This window comes from Oncorhynchus nerka, linkage group LG3 (assembly GCF_034236695.1).
Source record: "Oncorhynchus nerka isolate Pitt River linkage group LG3, Oner_Uvic_2.0, whole genome shotgun sequence".
Taxonomy (NCBI): Eukaryota; Metazoa; Chordata; class Actinopteri; order Salmoniformes; family Salmonidae; genus Oncorhynchus; species Oncorhynchus nerka.
Window position 1 is genome coordinate 1,180,098 of NC_088398.1, and position 27,787 is coordinate 1,207,884.

Below are 27,787 nucleotides of genomic sequence, written 5' to 3' on the forward strand. Positions count from 1 at the left end.
GGTGTGAGTTGACTATAAAGCCTGGGTTCCAGTCTGATCTATTCATAATGAGGTGTGAGTTGGCTATATAGCCTGGGTTCCAGTCTGATATATTCATAATGAGGTGTGAGTTGGCTATAAAGCCTGGGTTCCAGTCTGATATATTCATAATGAGGTGTGAGTTGGCTATAAAGCCTGGGTTCCAGTCTGATCTATTCATAATGAGGTGTGAGTTGGCTATAAAGCCTGGGTTCCAGTCAGTTTCTGCTTTAACCAATCCCCTCTCTCTTACAGCAGAAACAGACTGGTATGGTACCCAGGCTCATATGAATCGTCAGTGGAGTTATCTAAAGCACCTACAGATGTGGGACCAGGCTAGAGATTTATGGATGATTGTAGCAATGTTCCTCCAATCAAATGTGAACAGCTTCAGAAGTGTGTTTGAATCTAATGAGTTGTGTGTATGATTGGGACCAGAGGAGGCTGGTGAGGAGATAATGGATAGAACTGAACGGTAACTAACACGAAAAATCAGGTGTTTGATTTGTTTAATACCATTCCATCCCAGCCAGTACTATGGCCTGATAATAGTGCTGAACAGGCTGCTTTATGTGTTAATGGACTCCCCTGATCTATCCTCTGTGCATTGTAATACATACTGCAGCTGCCATTCCATTGAAGTGGTACCACTGGACCAGAGAGATTATTGACTGATGGTGATGTCTCATGACATTGTTTTCATGGACATTTGAGATACAACTCAATTCTAGTGGTGTAGGTTACATTTCTCCCCCAAGAACATTATACGTTGCTCATTTCTTTAATAGCCTTCAACTGTAAAAGGGGAACATGAACATCTGCCTTTTCTCCCAGCACTTGTTGGTCTATCATGTGACTCACCACCAGGGGGCAGACATTCACTATGCATAAACTACAGAAGTGCTGCACTATCCATAAACTACTGTAGTACACTATACATACAGTACTGCACTATGCATAAACTACAGTACTGCACTATGCATGAGATACATAATATAGAAGTAAATTATAATAATGCATTTAGATGTAATATAGAAATGTGAATGAGAATATTTGACTCACTAGTACCCCCTCAAAAAACACGAAAAACAAATATTTTTCATATATTTATTAAAATAACTAAAACACAAAGTGTATGTTGTTAACACACACTAACATGTCTACTGAAAATGTTTTCCCTAAAATTAAAGTTGTATTTTCACATAAATACATAAAGATGATTGTCACACACACATGATTTGTCAGGCCAAACATTCCTGTCTGAAGGATAAAACTAACAAACAAATCCCAGAGTGAGACTACAGGGACATCAAAGAATACCACATAAACAAATAAATATAGTTATGTACAAAGCTGGTGATGGTGGATGAAACGTCAGGTAACTGAAATGCATGCAAAAATGTGGATAATGTCAACTTCTTGCAAGGTTAGTAAGTACTTGTCAGAATGAATCATCTTCATTTCCTTTAGACTTTAAAGTGACATCAGTATTGGTGAGGGGACTTCTAATCCACACATACTAGACCAAACATCCCACTTTCTCAATGAAAAAAATAACAAACATGGCCTTCATAACTTTGTATAAACCATGACACATCACTGTGGCCATATAAGTATATTTACAAAAAGTCAAAGATCGTCTTCCTCCCTTTCAGGTGTCAAATAAAGAGGATTCTAACAGTGGACTCTAGGCCAGACACAGGAAGTAGGTTAATGGGTTACAGAAGGGTTTGATGGAAAACTAGATCCTCCATCCTTAATGTGTTTCTGCTTCTCCAATACCTGTATAGTGTAGCAACACTCACTCTATCCTGCCTTGGTGCCATGGTAAAAAGATGACAACCTGGTTGTGTTCTGATTAGTTTAATACAGATTTCTTACCCTCCATCTCTCTCTTCAATCCCCCTCTCACTCATCGGCCATTTTATTTCTCTGTTATGGCCCAGCCTGGCATGGTTGCCTCCTCTCTGAGGCCAAAGACTCGGTCTGTTATCAGACCCTTACTAACCACAGTGCTATCACACAGTCTCTGGTCCTCTCTGTCAGTAGAGTCCTTCAGACGGACTTCAACAGATGACAATAGATTATGACACTGGGTTAGAAAGAATAATCTGTCTGCTATGAATAAATAGACTTCTATTGAGAATCAACTCTATAAGTAGATCTACATCAACGTCCATACACAATCCAAAACACACACACACACACACACACACACGGAGGCTGGTGGGAGGAGCTATAGGAGGAATACATGTAACGGTATGAAACACAGAAAACATATGGGAACAGTTGACTGTTCCATATATACCATTCCAGACATTACAATGAGCCACTCCTCCTATTGTTTCTCCCACCAGCCTCCTCTGACACATACACACTGCATAGTGTCCTATCGAAGGAGTGTGGCCATGGGTGGGTGATGGTCGTAGCTGGTGGTCAGTTGATGTGATGTTGTGGTCACCTCAGTTTAAACTTCATACGTGCACTGTGATGTTGGTGTGGTAGTAATGTGGTAGTGGTCTATTTCAGTCCAGTCTAGCTTAGCAGGTTTGGTGTCGTTAGGTTAGCCCTTTCTCCCTCGCTTTCACCAGTTCAGGACTTGGTCTCAATGATTTTGATGAAGGGAAGAGGCTTGTTGGATGAGTTGCTGGGCTTCAAAGGCTTACTGTGGAGGAGAGAGAGAGAAATGAGATGGATGCCAAGGTTTTACTCTGGGGAACACATTACTAGTGAACAGCTGAGGGACACTATGGGGATGTGCAGGGGTTAGAAGTGTGTGTGGAGGGCTGTGTGAGGTCAGGTGATGTTTCTGGTCAGTCAGGGGAATGAGGGGCCAGGTGTGTGGTGAGTTGGTGACAGGTCAGGTGCGTGTGGAGGGCTATGTGAGGTCAGGTGATGTTTCTGGTCAGTCAGGGGAATGAGGGGCCAGGTGTGTGGTGAGTTGGTGACAGGTCAGGTGTGTGTGGAGGGCTGTGTGAGGTCAGGTGATGTTTTTGGTCAGTCAGGGGAATGAGGGGCAAGGTGTGTGGTGAGTTGGTGAAAGGTCAGGTGTGTGGTGAGTTGGTGACAGGTCAGGTGTGTGTGGAGGGCTGTGTGAGGTCAGGTGATGTTTCTGGTCAGTCAGGGGAATGAGGGGGCAGGTGTGTGGTGAGTTGGTGACAGATCAGGTGTGTGTGGAGGGCTATGTGAGGTCAGGTGATGTTTCTGGTCAGTCAGGGGAATGAGGGGTCAGGTGTGTGGTGAGTTGGTGACAGGTCAGGTGTGTGTGGAGGGCTGTGTGAGGTCAGGTGATGTTTCTGGTCAGTCAGGGGAATGAGGGGTCAGGTGTGTGGTGAGTTGGTGACAGGTCAGGTGTGTGTGGAGGGCTGTGTGAGGTCAGGTGATGTTTCTGGTCAGTCAGGGGAATGAGGGGTCAGGTGTGTGGTGAGTTGGTGAAAGGTCAGGTGTGTGTGGAGGGCTGTGTGAGGTCAGGTGTGTGGTAAGTTGATGACAGGTCAGGCGGGTGGTGAGTTGATGACAGGTCAGGTGTGTGGTGAGTTGATGACAGGTCAGGTGTGTGGTGAGTTGATGACAGGTCAGGTGTGTGGTGAGTTGATGACAGGTCAGGCGGGTGGTGAGTTGATGACAGGTCAGGCGGGTGGTGAGTTGATGACAGGTCAGGTGTGTGGTAAGTTGATGACAGGTCAGGCGGGTGGTGAGTTGATGACAGGTCAGGCGGGTGGTGAGTTGATGACAGGTCAGGTGTGTGGTAAGTTGATGACAGGTCAGGTGTGTGGTGAGTTGATGACAGGTCAGGTGTGTGGTGAGTTGATGACAGGTCAGGCGGGTGGTGAGTTGATGACAGGTCAGGCGGGTGGTGAGTTGATGACAGGTCAGGTGTGTGGTGAGTTGATGACAGGTCAGGCGGGTGGTGAGTTGATGACAGGTCAGGCGGGTGGTAAGTTGATGACAGGTCAGGCGGGTGGTAAGTTGATGACAGGTCAGGCGGGTGGTGAGTTGATGACAGGTCAGGCGGGTGGTGAGTTGATGAAAGGTCAGGCGGGTGGTGAGTTGATGAAAGGTCAGGCGGGTGGTGAGTTGATGACAGGTCAGGCGGGTGGTGAGTTGACAGGTCAGGCGGGTGGTGAGTTGATGACAGGTCAGGCGGGTGGTGAGTTGACAGGTCAGGTGGCTGGTGAGTTGACAGGTCAGGCGGGTGGTGAGTTGACAGGTCAGGCGGGTGGTGAGTTGATGACAGGTCAGGCATGTTGTGAGTTGATGACAGGTCAGGCGGGTGGTGAGTTGATGACAGGTCAGGCGTGTGGTGAGTTGATGACAGGTCAGGCGGGTGGTGAGTTGATGACAGGTCAGGCGTGTGGTGAGTTGATGACAGGTCAGGCGGGTGGTGAGTTGATGACAGGTCAGGCGGGTGGTGAGTTGATGACAGGTCAGGCGTGTGGTGAGTTGATGACAGGTCAGGCGTGTGGTGAGTTGATGACAGGTCTATGACGGGTGTGTGTCTGCCTGAGTTACTGGACGTGAATTACCTGTAGACAATCTGACAGGTCTATGATGGGTGTGTGTCTGCCTGTGTTACTGGACGTGAATTACCTGTAGACAATCTGACAGGTCTATGACGGGTGTGTGTCTGCCTGTGTTACTGGACGTGAATTACCTGTAGACAATCTGACAGGTCTATGACGGGTGTGTGTCTGCCTGTGTTACTGGACGTGAATTACCTGTAGACAATCTGACAGGTCTATGATGGGTGTGTGTCTGCCTGTGTTACTGGACGTGAATTACCTGTAGACAATCTGACAGGTCTATGACGGGTGTGTGTCTGCCTGTGTTACTGGACGTGAATTACCTGTAGACAATCTGACAGGTCTATGATGGGTGTGTGTCTGCCTGTGTTACTGGACGTGAATTACCTGTAGACAATCTGACAGGTCTATGACGGGTGTGTGTCTGCCTGTGTTACTGGACGTGAATTACCTGTAGACAATCTGACAGGTCTATGATGGGTGTGTGTCTGCCTGTGTTACTGGACGTGAATTACCTGTAGACAATCTGACAGGTCTATGATGGGTGTGTGTCTGCCTGTGTTACTGGACGTGAATTACCTGTAGACAATCTGACAGGTCTATGACGGGTGTGTGTCTGCCTGTGTTACTGGACGTGAATTACCTGTAGACAATCTGACAGGTCTATGATGGGTGTGTGTCTGCCTGTGTTACTGGACGTGAATTACCTGTAGACAATCTGACAGGTCTATGACGGGTGTGTGTCTGCCTGTGTTACTGGACGTGAATTAGCTGTAGACAATCTGACAGGTCTATGATGGGTGTGTGTCTGCCTGTGTTACTGGACGTTGATGACAGGTCTATGATGGGTGTGTGTCTGCCTGTGTTACTGGATGTAAATTACCTGTAGACAATCTGGGCGTGGCGGTCTGATGAGAGGTGAGAGTTTGACCTTTCACCTCCCAGGAAGTAGTCCATCTGATCATGCATCTCCCGGTTCTAAACACACACACACACAGTTTAAAGTTTACATACACTTAGGTTGGAGTCATTAAACTCATTTTTCAACCACTCCACAAATTTCTTGTTAACAAACTATAGTTTTGGCAAGTCGGTTAGCACATCTACTTTGTGCATGACACAGGTAATGTTTCCAACAATTATTTACAGACAGATTATTTCACTTATAATTCACTGTGTCTCAATTCCAGTGGGTCAGAAGTTTACATACACTAAGTTGACTGTGCCTTTAAACAGCTTGGAAAATTCCAGAAAATGATGTCATGGCTTTAGAAGCTTCTGATAGGCTAATTAACATAATTTGAGTCAATTGGAGGTGTACCTGTGGATGTATTTCAAGGCCTACCTTCAAACTTAGTGCCTCATTGCTTGACCATGGGAAAATCAAAAGAAATCAGCCAAGACCTCAGAAAAAAAATGGTAGACCTCCACAAGTCTGGTTCATCCTTGGGAGCAATTTCCAAATGCCTGACGGTACCACGTTCATCTGTACAAACAATAGTACGCAAGTATAAACACCATGGGACCACGCAGCCATCATACCGCTCAGGAAGGAGACGCGTTCTGTCTCCTAGAGATGAACGTACTTTGGTGTGAAAAGTGCAAATCAATCCTAGAACAACAGCAAAGGACCTTGTGAAGATGCTGGAGGAAACAGGTACAAAAGGATCTAAATCCACAGTAAAACGAGTCCTATATCGACATAACCTGAAAGGCCGCTCAGCAAGGAAGAAGCCACTGCTTGAAAACCGCCATAAAAAATCCAGACACGAGGGTGGCAGCATCATGTTGTGGGGGTGCTTTGCTGCAAGAGGGACTGGTGCACTTCACAAAATAGATGGCATCATGAGGCAGGACAATGATGTGGATATATTGAAGCAACATCTCAAGACATCAGTCAGGAGGTTAAAGCTTGGTCGCAAATGGGTCTTCCAAATGGACAATGACTCCAAGCATACTTCCAAAGTTGTGGCAAAATGGCTTAAGGACAACAAAGTCAAGGTATTGGAGTGGCCATCACAATGCCCTGACCTAGAAAATGTGTGGACAGAACTGAAAAAGCATGTGTGAGCAAGGAGGCCTACAAACTCGACTGAGTTACACCAGCTCTGTCAGGACAAATGGGCCAAAATTCACCCAAATTACTGTAGGAAGCTTGTGGAAGGCTACCCGAAACATTTGACTTAAGTTAAACAATTTAAAGGCAATGCTACCAAATACTAATTGAGTGTATGCAAACTTCTGAGCGACTAAGGAATGTGATGAAAGAAATAAAAGCTGAAGAAAATCTCTACTACTATTATTCTGATATTTCACATTCTTAAAATAAAGTGGTGATCCTAACTTACCTAAAACAGGGACTTCTTACTAGGATTAAATGTCAGGAATTGTGAAAAACTGATTTTAAATCTATTTGACTAAAGTGTATGTAAACGTCCGACTTCAACTGTAGCGTCAGAGGTTGGAGGAAGTCAAACCATACTTTGTGTTGCAGGCATAAAATAATACAGTTCAGAGCTACAGTAGCTGGTGAACAAAAGACTACAAATCCCAGGCATGGTTAGTTGGTACTGACCTCTGCCTCCAGGAAAGCCACCTTCTCCTCCAGATCTCTGATGACACGGTCCCTCTCCTGGATCACCATACGAGAGTTCTGCAGCTGTACACACACACACACACAGCCATGTTATATTCCTGGTATAGCCCTGTTATAGCATGTTATAGTCCTGTTATAGTCCTGTTATAACATGTTATAGTCCTGTTATAGTCCTGTTATAACATGTTATAGTACTGTTATAGTCCTGTTATAACATGTTATAGTCCTGTTATAGTCCTGTTATAACATGTTATAGTACTGTTATAGTCCTGTTATAACATGTTATAGTCCTGTTATAACATGTTATAGTCCTGTTATAGCATGTTATAGCCCTGTTACAGCATGTTATAGCCCTGTTATAGCATGTTATAGCCCTGTTACAGCATGTTATAGCCCTGTTATAGCATGTTATAGCCCTGTTATAACATGTTATAGTCCTGTTATAGCATGTTATAGTTCTGTTACAGCATGTTATAGTCCTGTTATAGTGCTGTTAATGTATGTTATAGTACTGTTACAGCATGTTAGTCCTGTTATAGCATGTTATCGTCCCGTTATATTCCTGTTATAGCATGTTATAGTACTGTTATAGTCCTGTTACAGCATGGTATAGTACTGTTACAGCATGTTATAGTCCTGTTATAGCATGTTATAGTCCTGTTACAGCATGTTATAGTCCTGTTATAGCATGTTATAGTACTGTTATACCATGTTATAGTCCTGTTATAGCATGTTATAGTCCCATGTTATAGTCCTGTTACTGTTACAGCATGTTATAGTTCTGTTACAGCATGTTATAGTCCTGTTATAGTCCTGTTATAGTCCTGTTACAGCATGTTATAGCATGTTATAGTCCTGTTACAGCATGTTATAGTCCCATTATAGTCCTGTTAAAGCATGTTATAGTCCTGTTATGGCATGTTATAGTCCTGTTATAGCATGTTATAGTCCTGTTATGGCATGTTATAGTCCTGTTATAGTCCTGTTAAAGCATGTTATAGTCCTGTTAATGCATGTTATAGTTCTGTTAAAGCATGTTATAGTCCTGTTAATGCATGTTATAGTTCTGTTAAAGCATGTTATAGTCCTGTTAATGCATGTTATAGTTCTGTTAAAGCATGTTATAGTCCTGTTATAGTCCTGTTATAGCATGTTATAGTCCTGTTATAGCATGTTATAGTCCTGTTATAGTCCTGTTATAGCATGTTATAGTCCTGTTATAGCATGTTATAGTCCTGTTATAGCATGTTATAGTCCTGTTATAACATGTTATAAGTTCTGTTACAGCTAGTTATAACATGTTATAGTCCTGTTACAGCATGTTATAGTCCTGTTACAACATGTTATAGTCCTGTTATAACATGTTCTAGTCCTGTTATAGTCCTGTTATAACATGTTCTAGTCCTGTTATAGCTAGTTATAACATGTTCTAGTCCTGTTATAGCTAGTTATAACATGTTCTAGTCCTGTTATAGCTAGTTATAACATGTTCTAGTCCTGTTATAGCTAGTTATAACATGTTCTAGTCCTGTTATAGCTAGTTATAACATGTTCTAGTCCTATTAAAGCATGTTCTAGTCCTGTTATAGCTAGTTATAACATGTTATAGTCCTATTAAAGCATGTTATAGTACTGTTATAGCATGTTCTAGTCCTGTTATAGTTCTGTTATAAAATGTTATAGTCCTATTATATCTAGTTATAACATGTTATAGTCCTGTTATAACATATTATAGTCCCGTTATAGCTAGTTATAACATGTTATAGTCTTGTTAAAGCATGTTATAGTCCTGTTATAGCTAGTTATAACATGTTATAGTCCTGTTAAAGCATGTTATAGTCCTGTTATAGCTAGTTATAACATGTTATAGTCCTGTTATAGTTCTGTTATAACATGTTATAGTCCTGTTAAAGCATGTTATAACATGTTATAGTCCTGTTAAAGCATGTTATAACATGTTATAGTCATGTGTGTGTGTGCGTCTCACCTGTTCGATCATGTGTCTGACTTTCCTCTGCTGGCTCTTCAGCATGTCATCTAGATGATGGATCTTCTCCTTCAGAATGGCCAGCTCCTTCTCCAACTGCTCTGACCTGAGAAGAACACACAGCGTGAGTGGCTGAGAACACTCTTCGTCTATGTGTGTGTGCTCGTGTGTGTGTGCTTGTCTTGGTGTTTATGTGTGTGATCTGTGTGATCTGTGTGTGCGCTCTGTGTCAACTCAAATCACTTACACAGATTTGCAGATGTTATCGCAGGTGCAGTGAAATGCTTGTGTTTCTAGCTCCAACAGGGCAGTGTGTGTGTGTGTGTGTGTGCTCTGTTTATTATCCTCCTCACCTCTGCTCCTCGTTCCTGCCCTCCTCTCTGATCTTGCGTAATTCTCTGAGTTCCTCCTCTCTGTTCCTCAGTGTGTCTCGTAGGGCTTGGCTCTCCTGCGCCATGCCTCCCAGCAGCCTCTGGAGCTCCTCAATCCTCTGGTCCTTCCTCTCACTACTCTCCTCCACCCCCTTCAGCTTCTCCTCCTGCTCCCCCAGACGCTGGCGCAGATCCACACCCTCAGCCTGCACAGGAAAAGGACAGAGTCATAGTTTCATAATGTACAGCACTTTGGTGTGTCTGTGTGTATGTGTTTATGTATGTGTGTGTGTATGTATGTATGTATGTGTGTGTATATATTTATGTGTGTGTGTGTATATGTATGTGTGTATATGTGTGTGTGTGTGTTGGTATGTGTGTGTGTGTGTGTGTATATATATGTATGTATGTGTGTGTGTATGTGTGTGTGTGTGTGTATATATATGTATGTATGTGTGTGTGTATGTGTGTGTGTATGTTTTACCTGCAGTCTCTCTCTCTCCTCCTGGTGTTTCTTCTCGGTCTCCTGTAGCTGAGCATACAGACGCTTACTGACCTCCCTCATCTTGGCCCTCTCCACCTCATCCTCCCCTCCCTGAAGACAGAGAGAAAGAAAGAGGGAATAAAGGAACTGTTCAACTGGGAGAAAACCTATAAACACAGTTTGTTTCCATAGATTTGAGTGAAGCTCCAAGAATCCACTAATATCCTGTTCATAAACTCATTCAGCCACCTGACTGGTCAAAGCACTGTAAACTCCTGACTCCCCGGGCTCAGGGAAGTACTGTGTTGTAAAGCATTATACAGTAGTGTATTGTATACTGTTCGTCTCGGGCCTAACAACACCCATGCCAATATATCCTCCAAACACAGTCTACTCTGGGATTATCACTTACGTACAGTATTGTGTAGTACTGTATTGTACTCTATTGTATAGTGTAGTACTGTATAGTACTCTGTATTGTATAGTGTTGTGTAGTACTGTATTGTGTAGTATTGTTTTGTATAGAATTGTACAATACTGCATTGTATAGTACTCTATTGTATAGTGTAGTACTGTATTGTATAGGTTTCTTAGTGTTGATTCTACTTTAGTGAGAGCGGCTCGGCCCTTTGTTTACACAGGTGAATCAGATTAATGACGAGAGAGAGAGAGAGAGAGCGAGCGAGAGCGAGAGGAAACGCAAAATGCTAATATGCAAATAATTACAGAACAATCCATTTTTACATTTCAATGACAGAGGGAGGGAGAGAGTGAGAAAGAGTGAGGTGTGACTATGTGTCTGTGTGTCATAGCAGCGGTTACAAAGGGAGAGATTCTGATGGAAGCCAAACAAAGGCGAAAGTTTTCCACTCATATTTCTGTAACGCCAACTGCTACTCATGCGTCATTCACACGCTGCACACACACAAACTGTTAAAGTCAGCCCTATTCACTCTTCTGAAAAGGCTCCTGAATCCTGATATGAATAGCCTTGGGAACGCCCATTACCTGTTTGGCCTCGAGACTAAACCAAAGCTATTAAACAGGCAGTCATCTGGGGAATGTAGAACAATGGAGGGAGAAGAACACAAACACACTCAACAACACAGGAGGAGAGGAGGGACGGAATGTACCAGGCCTTCCAGATCTCTCTCCTGGGGGGTGTTCCTCTCCCTCTCTGTATTTGTGAATACACTCATACTAAAATGGACACACACACACACTGAACCATGCCAATCTCTTCGAACTGGGTCAGTCTAAGACTTGATATGTAGGTGTTAGACGCACACATAAGCTCTCTCTCTCACACACACACACACACACACCACACACACATGAACCTGTGTGTATAGGGCATGTGAAAAGCCCCTCACCTGCCCATCATCTTTAGCTCCTCCCTTTGAGGAAGAAGAGATGTTCTGATTGGAGGGAGTGCTGACTCCGTAGCCACTAGCAAGAAACTAGGGGGAGAGAAGGATGAAGAAAGAGAGGGAATAGTGAGGGATGGAGAGAACGAGAAGCGATATGAGAAACATTTAGGTAGGAGTGACACACACAGGACATATTGCATATGTCATCATTAGGTATCAAAATTAATGATGACATTAAACAACTGGTTCCATAACAACACGTGTTCACATAAACATTATAAATGTGTTCCATAACAACACGTGTTCACAAACATTATAAATGTGTTCCATAACAACACGTGTTCACAAACATTATAAATGTGTTCCATAACAACACGTGTTCACAAACATTATACATGTGTTCCATAACAACACGTGTTCACATAAACATTATAAATGTGTTCCATAACAACACGTGTTCACATAAACATTATAAATGTGTTCCATAACAACACGTGTTCACATAAACATTATAAATGTGTTCCATATCATCACGTGTTCACAAACATTATAAATGTGTTCCATAGCAACACGTGTTCAAACATTATAAATGTGTTCCATAACAACACGTGTTCACATAAACATGATAAATGTGTTCCATAACAACACGTGTTCACATAAACATTATAAATGTGTTCCATAACAACACATGTTCACATAAACATTATAAATGTGTTCCATAACAACACGTGTTCACAGAAACTTTATAAATGTGTTCCATAACAACACGTGTTCACAGAAACTTTATAAAATGTGTTCCATAACAACACCTTTTTCACATAAACATTATAAATGTGTTCCATAACAACACGTGTTCACAGAAACTTTATAAAATGTGTTCCATAACAACACCTTTTTCACATAAACATTATAAATGTGTTCCATAGCAACACGTGTTCACAGAAACTTTATAAAATGTGTTCCATAACAACACGTGTTCACATAAACATTATAAATGTGTTCCATAGCAACACGTGTACACATAAACATTATAAATGTGTTCCATAACAACACGTGTTCACATAAACATTATAAATGTGTTCCATAGCAACGCGTGTACACATAAACATTATAAATGTGTTCCATAACAACACGTGTTCACAGAAACATTATAAATGTGTTCCATAACAACACGTGTTCACAGAAACATTATAAATGTGTTCCATAACAACACGTGTTCACAGAAACATTATAAATGTGTTCCATAACAACACGTGTTCACAAACATTATAAATGTGTTATAAATGTGTTCAGAAACATAACAACACGTGTTCACAGAAACATTATAAATGTGTTCCATAACAACACGTGTTCAGAAACATTATAAATGTGTTCCATAACAACACGTGTTCACAAACATTATAAATGTGTTCCATAGCAACACGTGTACACATACATATTATAAATGTGTTCCATAGCAACACGTGTTCACATAAACATTATAAATGTGTTCCATAACAACACGTGTTCACATAAACATTATAAATGTGTTCCATAGCAACACGTGTTCACATAAACATTATAAATGTGTTCCATAACAACACGTGTTCACATAAACATTATAAATGTGTTCCATAACAACACGTGTTCACATAAACATTATAAATGTGTTCCATAACAACACGTGTTCACATAAACATTATAAATGTGTGCACATACCTTGTGTTGTCCTTTGTTCTTGGTTGCCATCTGTTCCCTCAGGGTCTTCAGACAGTATCTCACCTGAGCAAAACACACACACACACACGTGTTACTGACAGACTCACACACAGAGAAAGAAAGTGAGAGAGAGAGAATGTGTCTTACCTCCTGTATCTGGGAGACTTCATCTGACAACATCTTGAGGCTCTGCTGGTGTCTCTGCTGCTCCTGTCTACGATCCTCCAGATACACCTGCAACACATGGAACACAGACGTATTACACACACATTACACATTACACACCCTGGTAACACACACACCCTCAAACATTAAGCTCCACCCACCTTGATGATCTCAACCTTTTCAGTCTTCTCCTCAGAGGGTTTGATTGGTTCAGGCTTCAGAGCAGGCCTATCACTGGTTGGCTGCACCAGAGCAAATGCTCGTCCGATTGGCTGAAAAATCAGGGAGGGAGGGGAGTTTATGATACTTGGAATAGTGTGAAAATATTTCCAAGCCTCCAGCATGTGTGAACATGAAGTGATTCTGAGTGTGGTGACATGAATGTGTGAGAGGAGTTTCGTGTTGCAACACTAGATTAGGAAGAACACTCAGTGACAGACCAACAGGATATGACACAAACTGACCGTCAGAAAATGTACTAACCAGAATGAAACAGGTTAGAAACTAATGGTGGTCCTCTAAAACAGAAGGGGAGTTGTAGAATGTATACAGCATTATAGCACACATCTGTCATTTAGGTCCACCGCTTCAAGAACAAACTCTGGAAACTATTTATCTGTGTATACAGGATTCCTGTGTTTGTGTGTGTGTGTGTCAGCAGTGTTCCTGTGTGTATAAGCCCCCCATAATCAGTAGACATTACATTTAGCCCTGATTGCTATGGTGATCACCACCATTCCATAAACTCTAAACTTCTGTGGGACTGGTCAAAGAAAGAAAGAAAGAAAGAAAGAAAGAAAGAAAGAAAGAAAGCAAGAAAGAAAGCAAGAAAGAAAGCAAGAGAGAGAGAAAGCAAGAAAGAGAGAAAGCAAGAAATAGAGAAAGCAAGAAATAGAGAAAGCAAGAGAGAGAGAGAGAAAGCAAGAGAGAAAGAGAGAAAGCAAGAGAGAAAGAGAGAGAGAGAGAAAGCAAGAGAGAGAGAAAGCAAGAGAGAGAGAGAGAGAAAGCAAGAGAGAGAGAGAGAAAGCAAGAGAGAGAGAAAGCAAGAGAGAGAGAGAGAGAAAGCAAGAGAGAGAGAGAGAGAGAGAGAGAGAGAGAGAAAGCAGAGAGAGAGACAGAGAGACAGAGAGAGAGATACACTGTATACGTTTAGTAAGCTTGGTAGTGGTCTGTCTCTCCTCTCCAACACTGCTGTCTTAAGAACAGTCTTAAGAACAGTTGCATAAGACTCTGATGGAAACCGGATGGCAGCCATGACATTTTATGACCTGTTTGTGAGTCTGTGTGTGAACTAGCACCTTGTGTGTGTGTGTGTGTGTGTGTGTGTGCTACCCCTTTCTGATTCAACACACTATCAAAGTGTGTTAGGGACAGTGACCCCAGCCATCCCCTGGTCCACTAAAACACACCAAAACCCTCAGCCAGTTCAGAAGGGCTTATGTATATTCATTTACAGTAACAGTGCAGGTTCAGAATTATGTTCTGCCATGGACTTTTATCCACATATTACACATAGGGATACAATTCCATCCATCCAGGGACAGAGTTCCATGACTTCCTTCCTGTCCCCTCTGTTGTAATTGTAGGAGTCGGCTAATGCAGACAGAATTCTAGGTGTGTGTTGAGGGTCTAGGTCTGGTATAGAGGTTAGGGTTCTAGGTTCTTACCTTGCTCCTGGGTTGTTCTGTGATCCTCCCGACCTGGTTCTGCTGGTGGAGAGTCAGCCTCAGTCTCCTGCACCCATCCTGACGAACGAGACGAAGAAAAGACGAAATGAGAAGCAGTTACAAAGAGCCCGTTATGGGATGGAGAGAGAGAGAGATGGGGGGAAGGAGGGAACTACTGGAAATGGAGGAGGGGAAAAAGAGGGAGGAGAAACTGAGTAATACTGTGTAGGGCAGAGAGGAAGAGGGAAGGTGGGAGGGAGAGAGAGACTGACTGGAGGCTAGTACCCAGTCAACTAGTGTGTAGGGAGCCAGTGGTTAGAGAGAGAGAGAGAAAGAAAGAGAGAGAACAGAAGCATAAAGTTGCTCAGAGACAGAATGTTCCATTTGAATGGCGTTCCAGATCGATGCCAGCACCAATAGGAATCTCCATTAGAATTCTGGGAGACAGTGGGCAGAAAAACTGTACTGAAGTGGGATGGAACATTTCCATGGTAACCAAGTCTCCCAGTAACCATAAACTAAATCTGGCTCCAAAACAATGCAACTTAGGAAGAGTGTGTCTGGGTGAAAATACACACACAAATATACAGAAACCTAAACTCACACACATAAAACTGTTCCATGAGTCACTATGAGGGCAGTGAGGTCTGGTTGTGTGTCTCACTGGACAGGGAACCCCCATATTACCAGCTGAGAGGGATGTGTGTGTGGTTGTGTGTCTCACTGGACAGGGAACCCCCATATTACCAGCTGAGAGGGATGTGTGTGTGGTTGTGTGTCTCACTGGACAGGGAACCCCCATATTACCAGCTGACAGGGATGTGTGTGTGGTTGTGTGTCTCACTGGACAGGGAACCCCCATATTACCAGCTGAGAGGGATGTGTGTGTGGTTGTGTGTCTCACTGGACAGGGAACCCCCATATTACCAGCTGAGAGGGATGTGTGTGTGGTTGTGTGTCTCACTGGACAGGGAACCCCCATATTACCAGCTGACAGGGATGTGTGTGTGGTTGTGTGTCTCACTGGACAGGGAACCCCCATATTACCAGCTGACAGGGATGTGTGTGTGGTTGTGTGTCTGCATGAGGCTGAGGGAGCAGGGTTATAGAGATGATAAACCAGACTACCTGGAAACCAACAACACATCATGTTCTCTTTACTGTCCTCTGTGTACATTTCTGTGTCCTGAAGTCTAAACTCAAGTTAACTCTGAGACAAGACAGACACAGCAAATACTGTGGAGTTGTAAAGTGTTTGAATGGAAACACACTGTGTGGTTAGCTACTGTTCCGTTGAATATTGACTGTGTTGTTTTGACCCATCCAGTCAGGCCAGTTAGGAGAGTTAGAGTATGTGAGGTATGTTGACGTTCTCTGTAGCTCTCTACACTGCCAGCTTTGTGTTGACGCACCAGAGTAGTGCCTCACAAAGCCTCCTTTCATCAGCGCCCATTTTAAAACCATTACCCAGAAACCACCCACTAAATGTCTCATTCCTCACTACTGACTCGCACTGACAGTATGTGTTAAGAATGGGTAGGTGATTTTTGGGACACTTATATGAAATATTTCAACACTTAACCAAATGGTATGAAGTAGTGGTTGTTTCAGTCAGTGAGGTAGCCATGGGCAGCGCCAGCGGGCATATCTGGCACATACAGTACACACTACCTACCAGGCCCGTGTGTCTCAGTAGAAATGAGGTAATAACAGGTATGTGTGTTGCGTAACGATGATGATTGTGTTGTTGGAGAGAAGTGGTGTATGACAGACAGACACGGGTACCACTGATTAGAGGTCGACCGATTATGCTTTTTCAACGCCGATACCGATTATTGGAGGACAAAAAAGCCGATACCGATTAAATGGACGATTTTTAAAATGTACTTGTAATAATGACAATTACAACAATACTGAATGAACACTTATTTTAACTTAATATAATACATCAATAAAATCAATTTAGCCTCAAATAAATAATGAAACATGTTCCATTTGGTTTAAATAATGCAAAAACAAAGTGCAATATGTGCCATGTAAAAAAGCTAACGTTTAAGTTCCTTGCTCAGAACATGAGAACATATGAAAGCTGGTGGTTCCGTTTAACATGAGTCTTCGGCCTCCCGGGTGGCGCAGCGGTTAAGGGCGCTGTACTGCAGCGCCAGCTGTGCCATCAGAGTCCCTGGGTTCGCGCCCAGGCTCTGTCGCAATCGGCCACGACCGGGAGGTCCGTGGAGCGACGCACAATTGGCCTAGCGTCGTCCGGGTTAGGGAGGGCTTGGTCGGTAGGGATGTCCTTGTCTCATCGCGCACCAGCGACTCCTGTGGCGGGCCGGGCGCAGTGCGCACAAACCAAGGTAGCCAGGTGCACGGTGTACCCTCTGACACATTGGTGCGGCTGGCTTCCGGGTTGGATGCGCGCTGTGTTAAGAAGCAGTACGGCTGGTTGGGTTGTGTATCGGAGGACGCATGACTTTCAACCTTCGTCTCTCCCGAGCCCGTACGGGAGTTGTAGCGATGAGACAAGATAGTAGCTACTACAACAATTGGATACCACGAAAAGGGGGTAAAATTCAACAACAAAAAAAACACAAAAAAACAAAAACATTCAATATTCCCAGGTAAGAAGTTTTAGGTTGTAGTTGTTATAGGAATTATAGGACTATTTCTCTCTATACCATTTGTATTTCATATACCTTTGACTATTGGATGTTCTTATAGGCACTTTAGTATTGCCAGTGTAACAGTATAGCTTCCGTCCCGCTCCTCGCTCCTACCTGGGCTCGAACCAGGAACACATCGACAACAGCCACCCTCGAAGCAGCGTTACCCATGCAGAGCAAGGGGAACAACTACTCCAAGTCTCAGAGCGAGTGACGTTTGAAACGCTATTAGCGCGCACCCCGCTAACTAGCTAGCCATTTCACATCGTTACACCAGCCTAATCTCGGGAGTTGATAGGCTTGAAGTCATAAACAGCAGAGCTGCTGGCAAAACGCATGAAAGTGCTGTTTGAATGAATGCTTATGAGCCTGCTGGTGTCTACCATCGCTCAGTCAGACTGCTCTATCAAATCATAGACTTAATTATAACATAATAACACACAGAAATGAGAGCCGTAGGTCATTAATATGGTAGAATCCAGAAACTATCATCTCGAAAACAAGACATTTATTCTTTCAGTGAAATACAGAACCGTTCCGTATTTCATCTAACGGATGGCATCCATCAGTCTAAATATTCCTGTTACATTGCACAACCTTCAATGTAATGTCATGATTACGTAAAATTCGGGCAAATTAGTTCGCAACGAGCCAGGTGGCACAAACTGTTGCATATACCCTGACTCTGCGTGCAATGAACGTGACACAAGTGACACAATTTCACCTGGTTAATATTGCCTGCGAACCTGGATTTCTTTTAGCTAAATATGCAGGTTTAAAAATATATACTTCTGTGTACTGATTTTACAAAAGGCATTGGTGTTTATGGTTAGGTACACGGAGCAACGACAGTCCTTTTTCGCAAGTTTAATGCTAGCTAGCAACTTACCTTGGCTTCTTACTGCATTCGCGTAACAGGCGGGTTCCTCATGAGGCAGGTGGTTAGAGCGTTGGACTAGTTAACCGTAAGGTTGCAAGATTGAATCCCTGAGCTGACAAGGTAAAGATCTGTCGTTCTGCCCCTGAACAAGGCAGTTAACCCACCGTTCCTAGGCAGTCATTGAAAATAAGAATGTGTTCTTAACTGACTTGCCTAGTGAAATAAAGATTAAATAAAGGTATAAAAAATAAATTAAATAAAAATCGGCGTCCAAAATGACCGATTTCCGATTGTTATCACAACTTGAAATCGGCCATTCCGATTAATCGGTCGACCTCTACCACCTGTTAGGACAGGACACACACTCAACAAATACACATGCAGTCAGATCAGACTGCCAACTGAGTGCAAACAACCCTCCCCCTCTCACCATCCCAACATCTATCTCTCAATTCTATCTATTGCCACCTGACAGTAGGACTAATCCAGCAATATAAAGAAAGACAGAAAAAATGATGGAGACAAAGACCAGCAGAGAGACAGAGAGGGAGAGAAGCGAGAGACAGCGAGTAGAGATTGAAATTGAATTGAGAGAGTGAGAGCGAGAGCGAGAGAGAGACAGGGAGAAAGAGTAGAGAGTAGAGAGAAATAAAGAGAGAATGTTCTGTTAGATGAACAGCAATGTGTCCCTAGAGACAGGTCCCCTGGCCTCTCATATAGAAACCATCATCGCCAAACCCACTGGCTCCAGGTCATCTATAAGTCTTTGCTAGGTAAAGCCCCACCTTATCTCAGCTCACTGGTCACTATAGCAGCAACCACCCGTAGCAGGCACGCCAGCAGGTATATTTCACTGGTCACCCCCAAAGCTAATTCCTCTTTTGGACACCTTTCCTTCCAGTTCTCTGCTGCCAATGACTGGAACGAATTGCAAAATTCACTAAAGCTGGAGACCCATATCTCCCTCACTAACTTTAAGCACCAGCTGTCAGAGCAGCTCACAGATCACTGCACCTGTATATAGCCCATCTGTAAATAGGCCATCCAACTACCTCATCCCCCGTATCTCTACTTGCACATTCATCTTCTACACATCTATCACTCAAGTGTTTAATTGCTATATTGTAATTATTTCACCACTATGGCCTATTTATTGCCTTAACTCCCTTATCTTACCTCATTTGCACACACTGTATATAGACTTTTTTTCTCTATTGTGTTATTGACTGTATGTTTGTTTATTCCATGTGTAACTCTGTGTCGTTTGTGTCGCACTGCTTTGCTTTATCTTGGCCAGGTTGCAGTTGTAAATGAGAACTTGTTCTCAACTGGCCTACCTGGTTAAATAAAAGGTGAAATAAATCAAACAAAATAGAGAAGCAGACAAAGGTTCACCTAATCCACCACCAAACAGACACACCTTGACCTACTACACTATCACAAACAACCAGGATCGGGTAATGGCAGCCATCCACAGGGAAAACAGACTATTGCAACACAGACCCAGCCTACCGCCCAGAGACCCAGCCAACCGCCCAGAGACACAGCCAACCGCCCAGAGACCCAGCCAACCGCCCAGAGACCCAGTCTACCGCCCAGAGACCCAAGTCTACCGCCCAGAGACCCAAGTCTACCGCCCAGAGACCAAAGTCTACCGCCCAGAGACCCAGTCTACCGCCCAGAGACCCAAGTCTACCGCCCAGAGACCCAAGTCTACCGCCCAGAGACCCAAGTCTACCGCCCAGAGACCCAAGTCTACCGCCCAGAGACCCAAGTCTACCGCCCAGAGACCCAGTCTACCGCCCAGAGACCCAGTCTACCGCCCAGAGACCTAGTCTACCGCCCAGAGACCCAGTCTACCGCCCAGAGACCCAGCCTACCGCCCAGAGACCCAGCCTACCGCCCAGAGACCCAGTCTACCACCCAGAGACCCAGTCTACCATTATAATAGAGCAGTAATGTAAAACCAGATTCAGCATGGTCTACAGCCACAAGGGATCATAGGACATTGACAAGGCTATTGTTTGTGACTGTGGCATCAGGAGAGAGGGAGAGACAGATAGAGAGAGAAAGAGATAGAGTAGAGAAAGAGAGAGTAGAGAAAGAGAGAGTAGAGACAGAGAGAGTAGAGACAGAGAGAGTAGAGACAGAGAGAGTAGAGACAGAGATAGAGTAGAGAGACAGAGATAGAGTAGAGAGACAGAGATAGAGTAGAGAGACAGAGATAGAGTAGAGAGAGAGAGTAGAGAGAGGGAGAGAGTAGAGGGAGAGAGTAGAGAGAGAGGGAGAGACAGGCAAAGCAGAACAGAGGAACAGAGGGAGAGTTGTGTGATAGAGGCTGAATGACTCTTTCCACCCCTACACTGGAAACAGCAGACTACCTGCTAATAACAGTTGATAGGAGAGTTGAATAGAGACCCATATAAACAACGCAGAGAAATGTCAGTAAGAGCTCAGCGTTCAGTACTGTCCCTCCTCTGTCATAAATGGAACCTGAGAGAGCTGTAAACAGAGGTAGTGGAGCAGGTATCAGTACCACATCACCAAGTACCTATGGTCCAGTCAGTACCACATCACCTAGCATCTACGTTCCAGTCAGTACCACATCACCTATCAGTACCACATCACCTAGCACCTATGTTCCAGTCAGTACCTACGTTCCAGTCAGTACCACATCAAACATCAGTACCTACGTTCCAGTCAGTACCACATCACCTAGCATCTACATTCCAGTCAGTACCACATCACCTAGCATCTACATTCCAGTCAGTACCACATCACCTAGTATCTACGTTCCAGTCAGTACCACATCACCTAACATCTACATTCCAGTCAGTACCACATCACCAAGTACCTATGGTCCAGTCAGTACCACATCACCTAGTACCTACGTTCCAGTCAGTACCACATCACCTAGCATCTACGTTCCAGTCAGTACCACATCACCTAGCATCTACATTCCAGTCAGTACCACATCACCTAGTATCTACGTTCCAGTCAGTACCACATCACCTAACATCTACATTCCAGTCAGTACCACATCACCTAGCATCTATATTCCAGTCAGTACCACATCACCTAGTATCTACGTTCCAGTCAGTACCACATCACCCAGTACCTACGTTCCAGTCAGTACCACATCACCAAGCATCTACGTTCCAGTCAGTACCACATCACCTAGTATCTACGTTCCAGTCAGTACCACATCACTTAGTATCTACATTCCAGTCAGTACCACATCACCTAGTACCTACGTTCCAGTCAGTACCACATCACCTAGTACCTACATTCCAGTCAGTACCACATCACCTAGTATCTACGTTCCAGTCAGTACCACATCACCTAGCACCTATGGTCCAGTCAGTACCACATCACCTAGCACCTATGTTCCAGTCAGTACCACATCACCTAGTATCTACATTCCAGTCAGCACCTATGTTCCAGTCAGTACCACATCACCTAGTACCTATGTTCCAGTCAGTACCACATCACCTAGCATCTACGTTCCAGTCAGTACCACATCACCTAGCACCTACGTTCCAGTCAGTACCACATCACCTAGCACCTACGTTCCAGTCAGTACCACATCACCTAGCATCTACTTCCAGTCAGTACCACATCACCTAGTACCTACGTTCCAGTCAGTACCACATCCCCTAGTACCTACGTTCCAGTCAGTACCACATCACCTAGTACCTACGTTCCAGTCAGTACCACATCACTTAGTACCTACGTTCCAGTCAGTACCACATCACCTAGTACCTACGTTCCAGTCAGTACCACATCACCTAGCATCTACGTTCCAGTCAGCACCTATGTTCCAGTCAGTACCACATCACCTAACATCTACATTCCAGTCAGTACCACATCACCTAGCATCTACGTTCCAGTCAGTACCACATCACCTAGCATCTACGTTCCAGTCAGCACCTATGTTCCAGTCAGTACCACATCACCTAACATCTACATTCCAGTGAGTACCACATCACCTAGCATCTACGTTCCAGTCAGTACCACATCACCTAGCATCTACGTTCCAGTCAGCACCTATGTTCCAGTCAGTACCACATCACCTAACATCTACATTCCAGTCAGTACCACATCACCTAGTACCTACGTCCCAGTCAGTACCACATCACCTAGTACCTACGTTCCAGTCAGTACCACATGACCTAGTATCTATGTTCCAGTCAGTACCACATCACCTAATACCTACATTCCAGTCAGTACCACATCACCTAGTACCTACGTTCCGGTCAGTACCACATGACCTAGTATCTACGTTCCAGTCAGTACCACATCACCTAGTACCTACGTTCCAGTCAGTACCACATCACCTAGTACCTACGTTCCAGTCAGTACCACATCACCTAGCACCTATGTTCCAGTCAGTACCACATCATCTAGCACCTATGGGCGAAAACCCTCTTCCTCTGTACTGCATTCCATAGGAGAGAATGAACCATCCATAACCAATCTTACTGTGTGTGTGTGCATGCGTCTGTATGTGTGTGTTAAACCTTAAAGATCCGCCTCCAGTTAACCTCCGGAGGGGTCCGATTCCCATACCTGAGTTCAGGTGTAATGTGTGCAGTGTTACAGAAGGGAATACAACAGATGGCCTAGAGTAAACGCTAAGACATAAGGGATTCCAGTTGAAGAGAAGCTGTAAGACCTGCACACGGGTAAATAAGACCTGCACACGGGTAAATAAGACCTGCACACGGGTAAATAAGACCTGCACACGGGTGTGCAGAAGAGTGTTATGAGCATTGTCTGTTCTTTCCTCTGGGGGTACTAGGTGATAAATCTGTACAAATGATGACAGAGTTATGGTCTCCTGTGGAATGAGTTCTAGGCATGTACCTATTCACCTTTACTGAGGGAGTAGTACTTTCGACCCTAGCAAAATACATACTTAGTATGTATACACACTAGTGTGTGGAAATGGAATGAGGTTGTCTTGTTTAGTGTGAGTTACTGGTTCCTAGTGTGTGGAAATGGAATGAGGTTGTCTTATTTAGTGTGAGTTACTGGTTCCTAGTGTGGAAATTTAATGAGGTTGTCTTGTTTAGTGTCTGAGTTACTGGTTCCTAGTGTGGAAATGGAATGAGGTTGTCTTGGTTAGTGTCTGAGTTACTGGTTCCTAGTGTGGAAATGGAATGAGGTTGCCTTGTTTAGTGTGAGTTACTGGTTCCTAGTGTGGAAATGGAATGAGGTTGTCTTGTTTAGTGTGAGTTACTGGTTCCTAGTGTGGAAATGGAATGAGGTTGTCTTGTTTATTGTGTGAGTTGATGCTTCTTCTACTAGTTCCTGGTGGTGGGAAGACTGTTTCTGGTTCCTCCTCATAGATGAGTCAGAAGGTCATGTCTTGCACAGTTCCAGACAGTGATGTCACATTCTCCATAGCGAGGTAATGGGGAGGGATGGCGGAGGGGTGGGTGAGCTCAGTAAACATGAGGAATCAGGGTGGATCATGAGGCATTATTTAAAAAGTAGGAATGCTGACAAAAGCCTAGTGACGGAAAAGAAGAGACTTATCAAAACTCTCTGGTTGACTGGATGGATGTTATATTTAAGAATGAATGAGAGTGTGAATTAATAGATAGTCATGAAAAATGTACTGGCTGTTCTGTCAATGTTCTGCGTAATATCAATACTCACTCTCACACAAACAGAGTGTTCCTTCTATCCAGGTATAGTTCAATTACAGCTGGAGGGCACACATACCTGCATTCACACACAAACACACCCTTCACTGTTGCAACTTTGGGAACATTTATTTTCCTTATATTTCACAGTCCTCCTCTTCTCATAACTTCTAGCCTAAATGGACTTTAAAAGGTCTTTCACAAGGCCACAGAATCAGCACATCCTCCTATATTTATTCCATGTTGCTGTATCACCCTGGTCTTTCACAAGGCCACAGAATCAGCACATCCTCCTATATGGTGAATGCATCAATTTGTAAGTCGCTCTGGATAAGAGCGTCTGCTAAATGACTTAAATGTAAATGTAAATGTATATTTATTCCATGTTGCTGTATCACCCTGGTCTTTCACGAGGCTATAGCACAGAATCAGCACATCCTCCTATATTTATTCCATGTTGCTGTATCTCCCTGGTCTTAATAACCATATTCCTCCTATATTTATTCCATGTTGCTGTATCTCCCTGGTCTTAATAACCATATTCCTCCTATATTTATTCCATGTTGCTGTATCTCCCTGGTCTTAATAACCATATTCATCCTATATTTATTCCATGTTGCTGTATCTCCCTGGTCTTAATAACCATATTCATCCTATATTTAATCCATGTTGTTGTATCTCCCTGGTCTTAATAACCACATTCCTCCTATATTTATTCCATGTTGCTGTATCTCCCTGGTCTTAATAACCATATTCCTCCTATATGTAATCCATGTTGCTGTATCTCCCTGGTCTTAATAACCATATTCCTCCTATATTTATTCCATGTTGCTGTATCTCCCTGGTCTTAATAACCATATTCCTCCTATATGTATTCTATGTTGCTGTATCTCCCTGGTCTTAATAACCATATTCCTCCTATATTTATTCTATGTTGCTGTATCTCCCTGGTCTTAATAACCATATTCCTCCTATATTTATTCTATGTTGCTGTATCTCCCTGGTCTTAATAACCATATTCCTCCTATATTTATTCTATGTTGCTGTATCTCCCTGGTCTTAATAACCATATTCCTCCTATATGTATTCCATGTTGCTGTATCTCCCTGGTCTTAATAACCATATTCATCCTACATTTAATCCATGTTGCTGTATCTCCCTGGTCTTAATAACCATATTCCTCCTATATTTATTCCATGCTGCTGTATCTCCCTGGTCTTAATAACCATATTCATCCTACATTTAATCCATGTTGCTGTATCTCCCTGGTCTTAATAACCATATTCCTCCTATATTTATTCCATGTTGCTGTATCTCCCTGGTCTTAATAACCACATTCCTCCTATATTTATTCCATGTTGCTGTATCACCCTGGTCTTAATAACCATATTCCTCCTATATTTATTCCATGTTGCTGTATCTCCCTGGTCTTAATAACCATATTCCTCCTATATTTATTCCATGTTGCTGTATCTCCCTGGTCTTAATAACCATATTCCTCCTAAATGTAATCCATGTTGCTGTATCTCCCTGGTCTTAATAACCATATTCCTCCTATATTTATTCCATGTTGCTGTATCTCCCTGGTCTTAATAACCATATTGTTCCCACACCCCTAGTTGTTTATGTTCAAATATAAAACAAGATAAACCCGACCAGCACGAACAAAGCATAGGTTATGTATCTAGCCGTGTGCTTCATCATTTGACTGTGTACCTTGACCTTATAATCCAGTTTTATAGCCCTTAAATTCTGATAGGCTGTTGCTCCTGGTAGAGGTTAGCTATAGGCACATATCTAGGATCAGTGTACCATACTTAAGTCCAAACCTTGACCAAAGGGGGTGAAAAGTTAAGGGCCAACATCATGCTAGTGCTGATAGCTGTTCAAATCAAATCGATTTATATAGCCCTTCTTACATCAGCTGATATCTCAAAGTGCTGTACAGAAATCCAGCCTAAAACCCCAAACAGCAAGCAATGCAGGTGTAGAAGCACCTCTGTGCAACAGAGCTGTTGTATGGCTCTGCAGGAGCCTGTGTTTATCTGGTGAACGTGTCATGTTGTGGGCCAATGGTCAGGCCCCAGATAGACCATCATCAGAGACATTTGTCTAACAGGGTCAATGATTAACCTTCTCCAGCCAGACAGGAGATTAAGAGCTTCTATACCAGGGATAATGACTGGTGATGTAAACATCTAGGTGGAGCAGAGCTCAAAGGACCTTATAAGGGAACTCTAAATTGTATTAGCCTGGTTCTCAGTCTGGATGTAGTGTGCCTGCCCTGCAACCAAAGGATCACTGGTTCAATGCCTCTCACAGATGTGTTCCACACTAAATCACTACAATTATGGTACATGACAATGCCTCACGGGCATAGAGCAGGTGTGTCAAACATACGGCCTGGAGCCCACCCACGATGGGGACCAATCCTGCCCCCAATCCTGGGGGCAAACACAATATACTTGAAAATGACTAAAAGCAAATAATGGACCTACATTCATACAGTTTATTGACTGTGGCCAGCTCACTAATAATCACAGAAGAAGAAGGAAGACTGAATGCGCCCCCCGGGGACAAAATGAGTTCGACACCCCTGGCATAGAGAGAGGACACTTGTGACAGCAGTCTGGTCCCTCTGGCCAGATCACAGATGTTATTTGGGCTAATATGGTGTGTGTGTGTGTGTGTGTGTGTGTGTGTTAATACTATAATTACTAGAAAAAGCCCATTAACACCAGAGGAAGCCAGTAAGCCTGATAAGACTTCAGTCAGGAGGATCTAAGACCATTTACATTTACATTTAAGTCATTTAGCAGACGCTCTTATCCAGAGCGACTTACAAATTGGTGCGTTCACCTTAAGACCAATACTCAGAAGTTAATTAATCTCCTCTTGTTTATTCTTACTTTGGGACACAAAATGATACCACTAAAGTAAGGTATTGTGCTATCGGTTAAATTAAAAATTGTAATTGATCTCAGATTATAATGCAAAATATATTTGCATATCCAACAGGTTGGCATGAATAAATGAAAAAATATATATTTTAAAAAGTGGGGGAAATAAAGCAGCCACATAGTGATAGCATAACATTGACACACGTCAGTGGCGCCCCTCGATCTGCCTGACTGCCAGACTGTCTAGCCATCCGGAACGCAGAGAGAAGGAAAGTAAAACATGTTCACTTAAATAGTTATTGTCTTACCGCTGTTCTCTCATCAGCTCTGAGGTCCTCAAATGTACACAGACTCCGCGTTACCCCGTTCATCTTCACACAGATAAGATAGATAAATAACTATATAGCTTAAATATTAAAGAGTTGTCCAACGTTGCTTATATATAATTACTTTCTCTAAACAAACAGGGAACACGGATTTTCGTCCTCTTGTCTCACTCTCGCCCTCACAGACGGAAGATCACGGTTGATTTGAACAATAGTCGACGCTGCTCTTCACTACCAGTCGATAAGGTTTCGTCAGGCAGTTCCCTCCACTCCCGCCCTCCCCCAGGAATGTCAGCGCGTGACCACAGTGCACAGGCAGCAAAGATGTTGGATAGCGGGAGATAGTTCACTCAGGACGTTAACCATCGAAAAAAAAAAGATCCGTTCCTGTCTACTTAAGGGGGTGGCTCTCCAATATACACCAATACGACAGCAGCTGGGTCTGGTATTCTTCTTGGTTCATTGACTTCCATGATACAAAAAAATAG

At 43.3% G+C, this 27,787-nt stretch overlaps 1 protein-coding gene across 2 annotated transcripts; it reads right to left on the reverse strand.

Annotated features, from left to right (window-relative positions):
• Positions 1–1,111: 1,111 nt before the first annotated feature.
• Positions 1,112–27,787, reverse strand: LOC115118711 (tuftelin-like). Of its 2 annotated transcripts, none has more exons than XM_065006945.1 (12): positions 27,282–27,774; positions 14,880–14,957; positions 13,374–13,484; positions 13,195–13,281; positions 13,048–13,110; positions 11,353–11,439; positions 9,980–10,090; positions 9,478–9,701; positions 9,125–9,230; positions 7,117–7,200; positions 5,425–5,519; positions 1,112–2,683 (listed from the first exon to the last, which is right to left on the reverse strand). In XM_065006945.1, exons 1-12 carry the CDS (start codon positions 27,342–27,344, stop codon positions 2,611–2,613), a joined length of 1,182 nt encoding a protein of 393 aa, XP_064863017.1. In that variant the 5' UTR covers positions 27,345–27,774; the 3' UTR covers positions 1,112–2,610. The 2 variants fall into 2 exon arrangements, 1 of the variants encoding a protein (XP_064863017.1); XR_010460450.1 differs by lacking the exon at positions 1,112–2,683 and adding an exon at positions 5,887–6,027 and having other exon boundaries at positions 5,432–5,519; positions 27,282–27,787.